This window comes from Setaria viridis, chromosome 6, assembly GCF_005286985.2.
Source record: "Setaria viridis chromosome 6, Setaria_viridis_v4.0, whole genome shotgun sequence".
NCBI lineage: Eukaryota > Viridiplantae > Streptophyta > Magnoliopsida > Poales > Poaceae > Setaria > Setaria viridis.
This window is the reverse complement of record NC_048268.2, coordinates 10,147,807-10,152,878: the sequence shown is the minus strand read 5'-3', so window position 1 is coordinate 10,152,878 and position 5,072 is coordinate 10,147,807. Positions and strand designations below refer to the sequence as shown.

Below are 5,072 nucleotides of genomic sequence, written 5' to 3'. Positions count from 1 at the left end.
AGATGGTACCCTATTAAGTGTGAAAGCTGCTGTTTCTAGAGCGTATCCCCAAAATGACAACGGTAGGTCCGACTGGCTCATCATTGATCGAACCATGTCTAACAAAGTTCGATTACGTCGCTCGGACACACCGTTTCTCTGAGGTGTTCCAGGCGGCGTAAGTTGTGGAACAATTCCGCAACTCTTTAGATGATTGCTAAACTCGTGGCTCAAATACTCGCCTCCACGATCAGATCGTAAGGCCTTAATTTTCTTGCCACGCTGATTTTCAACTTCATTCTGAAATTCCTTGAACTTTTCAAAGGTCTCAGACTTGTGCCTCATCAAGTAGACATAGCCATATCTACTAAAATCATCAGTGAAAGTTATGAAGTATTGGAATCCTCCTCTAGCCGTCGTGCTCATTGGTCCGCATACATCACTATGTACGAGTTCCAACAAGTCTACTGCTCTCTCAGGAAATCCTGTGAAAGGCGTCTTGGTCATCTTGCCTAGCAAGCAAGCCTCACATGTCTCGTATGATTCAAAATCAAACGAAGTTAGAAGTCCATCAGAATGGAGCTTCTTCATGCGCTTATCACTTATATGACCCAAACGACAATGCCACAAGTAGGTAGGACTCAAATCATTAGGCCGAGGCCTTTTAGCACTTACATTACAGACAGGTGAACCATCAAGATTTAAAACAAACAATCCATTCACAATGGGTGCAAAAGCCATAAACATATTATTCTTAGAGATCACACAACCATTGTTTTCACTCGCAACTGAATAACCATCCTTCATCAAACATGAAGGGGATAAAATGTTTCGACTTAAACTAGGAACAAAATAACAATTATTCAACTCCATAATAAATCCTGACGGGAGGTGGAGTTGCATCGTCCCGACGGTCAAAGCAGCAACTCTTGCATTATTGCCCACGCGGAAATCAACTTCTCCTCTTTCCACGCTTCTACTTCTTATCATTCCCTGCATCGAATTGCAAATATGAGCAACCGATCCGGTATCAAATACCCAAGAATTAATAACTGTATCAGCGAGAAATATGTTGTCTATAACATAAACAACAAGCGTACCTGAGGTAGAAGTACTCTTACTTCCGCCGTTCTTCAACGAAGCTAGGTACTGCTTGCAGTTTCTCTTCCAGTGACCAAGTTCATGACAGTAAAAGCACTCTTTATCTGGAGCAGGTCCAGGTCCAGCTTTAACCTTGGGCGGTGGGTTTGGCTTGGACGTTCCAGCCTTGCCCTTCTTCTTCCAAGAATTGCCCTTCTTCTTAAAGCTGGGCTTGTTCTGTATCGCCATCACATGGCTGGTACTAGCGCTTTTCTTAATGTCAGCCTCTGCTGTCTTGAGCATACCACACAGCTCATTCAGACCCTTCTCCGTCCCATGCATATGGTAGTTCGAGATGAAGTTCCCATAGCTAGCCGGAAGAGATGAAAGAATGAAATCAGTGGCCAACTCTTGGCCCAGTGGGAAGCCTAGCTTCTCCAACCGTTGAGTGTAACCAACCATCTTGATTACGTGTGGTCCTACTGCTGCGCCTTCTGCTAGCTTGCTCTCAACAAAGGCCTTAGACACATTGAACCTTTCAGTCCTGGCCTGTGTTTGGAACATGTCTCTAAGCGCCACGATCATATCGTGCGCCTCATGGTTTGTTTCGAACTGCATCTGCAGCTCGGGTTCCATGCAAGCAAGCATAAGGCAGCTTACTTCGAGGTTAGCATCACATGCTTTCTTGTAAGCATTCTTAGCAGCAGCGGGTGCATCCTCAGCAGGTTCTTCTGGTAGTGGGTTGTCTAGAACATCTTCCTTTTTCTCGGCCCTGAGAACAATTCTCAGGTTGCGGATCCAATCCGAGTAGTTTGTTCCATTCAACTTGTCCTTCTCAAGGACCGAACGCAAAGCAAACGATGTGGTGGTGTTGCTAGGTGCCATTTAATCTACAACAAAAGTAATGCAAAATACACTAAGACAAACGTATCCATGATAGAGCAAATTACATTAAACTATTTTAACAGAATTTACTCCCACTAAAATCAATATCCCTCTATTGAAACTTAGTGATTCAGGATCCACAACTAACAAGTCCACTAGTGAGCTTTAGCATCACCGCTAGCAAACGAGGTAGATCGGTAAGCAACTTTTGCTAATCATATCACATATGACTCCTGTTATTGGGTGACATCTCTATGTCTCGGCGCCCAACCTTTATGCCCCAAGGTCCTTAACCGTTAAGATGACCTTGTTAAGCAAACCAACCCTTATGCGTGTAAGTGTCCGACACAAACCCGTCTAGTCAAGGAAAACTAGTGGCACCCTAATTTCATAGACCCACTGTGGCGGAACCGCCCAACTTAAGCTGGTTTAAGTGCGCCTAATCGCTGTCGGAACAGCAATTATCCGAAACGCACCTAAAACAGCATAAGTCCGGTAGTCCGTCGAGTGTCCCTAGGACTCCTCGAAGGATCCACGATGCGTCTCATAGCCATACATCAGGATAATATCCGCGATGGGATAACATCAACAAATATTACATTTTTAAAGACATAACCAAGGTACGATATATTACAACCATAGTTTGAAACAACTTAATCATGCAGGTCAGTGTGGTTCTAAGAATTTAAAACCAGTTTGGGAGAAAAACAAATATTTAAGTTTCATTCTAGAGTATCATGAGACTCATAAGATACCCTAGGTCTTCGGGGCTTCCTCTTCGGTGAGTCCCTGCTGGCTTTCTGAAAACAACAACAAGGGATCCCCTGAGTACGAAGTACTCAGCAAGTCTTACCCGACTAACCAATATAATAGCTTTCTTTGGAAGTGTATGCTTTAGCTTTTTGGTGTACTTGGCTAATGCAATTTTTGCTGAAAAGCTTACTACAAGTGATACCTTAGTTTTATCTTTTGGTTTAGTTAAGTTATTACCTAACCATTCTAAATGATAGCAGAAGTAAAAGCAACCACAGCTGTTAAGTCATACATTACTTGACAACAGGAGATTTTATATCGCATGAGTTGATACTACGATGCTCAACAGTGATCAAGTGCATTCATAACCGAGAATTGCGGCGATCCGGATCAAATTACATCCTGCAGGAGAGTACCCTGATCACCAGTAATATACGACTGTTCCGGTCGTATCTCACAACCTCTCGATTAGCAAAGTCAATGATTAGGAATACAACTACCCGGACCCAGGGATGCACCCCCACATGGGACCCCACGTCTGGCCTGATCTCCATGTGAGTTTCAGGCTACACCCCTGCCAATCTCCAGCACGTCAAATGCGGGTACGAAGCATTCCTGATCATAGAATTTACTAATCTACTAGGCTTTACAGGTCCCATACCCAGTAAGTGATCAGATGTTATCACTTGATCAGCGGTTAAGACACGGATCGGTCCTTAACCAGATTAATCTAGCAGACAGAACTACATCTCTAGCTTCTGTCCGTATTCATATTCCAGACTATCCTTCATAAGCAACATGTATGACTTAAGAGTTTTCCTTAAGGTTGGTAAACCAATCATGTAAGCAAATAAGCATTTCTAGACTTGGGTAGTTTCTAAGATTTGAACAAGTGGCAAAGATGTCCTTAAATCAAGGCATGATCATACACAAGAATAGGTTTCATTCAACTCCTAGACTTAGTGCATACAATAAACAAATAACCTATAACTAGTCACATGAAATAACGACTCCAAAATAGATAGGTATAAATGCACCGGGGCTTGCCTGGGATCAACAAGGTTAGTTCTTCGGAAAACTTGTTTATTGAAAGAGGCACTGCGAATGCTGTCCATCTCCAGCTGAAATCCATGAATTCCCACTCCAGGAGTTGTGACGTCTACGATTCAGTATATGCAAGAGTTAGAGATGCAAACTTTTGAATACAAGACTATACAACTTTCCTTCATGATAAAGTTGCAAGCCACCAAGGACTAGACAATTTATCATGATAAAGTTGCAAGCCAACACACAAAAACCCGAAAAGATTAGCCCACCATTTTTATTTCCTTTACTAAACCTACCTTAGACCTTTTTATTTATTTTTAAAAGCATTATAATAATTTTCTAATCTCAAAAACCTAATTCCTATGAATTAATAATGATTTGTGGATAATAAAGCATTTTTCAAATTTTTATACATTTAATAAAGTTTAAGCATTTATTTAAATACCTTAGATAAAAAGGCATTAAATAAATACCTAAACTTTAATTATTTTTCCTAGGGTTTAAGAATTTTAATGCATAAAGGAAAATAAAACAATCCTAATAAAATTGGTTTCACTAATTTTGGGCACTTCTAGAATTTCCTGTGAATTAATTGGTGAAAACAGCATTTAATCTATTTATCTAATAAAGAAAACCTAAGGTTTAATTAAAACCCCCGGCCCAAACTTCTCTCACCTAACCTGCTTCTACCCACTATCACTTCCACCTAGGGCCCATCTGGTTTCCTATTCTCCTTCTTCTTTTCTTCCTTGACAAGTGGGGCCCACGACCGGCACTTTTCCTTGGGCCGAAACATGGCCCGTCAGCCTTTAACCTTCCACGCGTGGGCCTTCTTGCGCAGCTTCTTTTTGGGCCGGCTTCCCTCTTCTCTCTTCTTTCTCAACCGCGCTCGGCCCACCTTCTCTTTTCTTTTTCCGCTTGACCGGCCTGCTACTCTGGCCCATGGCCGTTCTTTACTCACCGGCCCACTCCCTTTCTTCTCCACTTCCACCTGGGCTGCACGGCCCATTTTCCTTTCAGATCAGCGGACGGCTCACCGGATCTCCCTTCCTCCTTTACACCGCGTGGCTAGCTGGGCCCGCGCCTTTCCCTGGCCCAAGACGTGGCTGGCCCTCTTCTTTCCCTCTCCCACTCCACCTGGGCCTTCCCCACCGAGGCTTGGCCTCCCGGCCCAAGTTCACCAACCGGCCTGCCTCTCCTCTCTTTCTCCTTCCAATCCCGTGGCGCCTCTTCTTCCTCCCTGCGCTAAAACAGGGGTGCACGCCGGCGGGGCAAAACGGGACGGGCCCCGGCCAACGGCGGCTCGCCGGCAGCCGAGAGGGACGGGG

At 43.8% G+C, this 5,072-nt stretch overlaps 1 protein-coding gene across 1 annotated transcript; it reads right to left on the bottom strand.

Annotated features, from left to right (window-relative positions):
- Nucleotides 1-706: 706 nt before the first annotated feature.
- On the bottom strand, nucleotides 707-5,072 carry LOC140223116 (uncharacterized). Its single transcript, XM_072294600.1, has 2 exons — nucleotides 1,080-5,072; nucleotides 707-972 (listed from the first exon to the last, which is right to left on the bottom strand). The coding sequence occupies exons 1-2, from the start codon at nucleotides 1,942-1,944 to the stop codon at nucleotides 956-958; spliced, it is 882 nt and encodes a 293-aa protein (XP_072150701.1). The 5' UTR covers nucleotides 1,945-5,072; the 3' UTR covers nucleotides 707-955.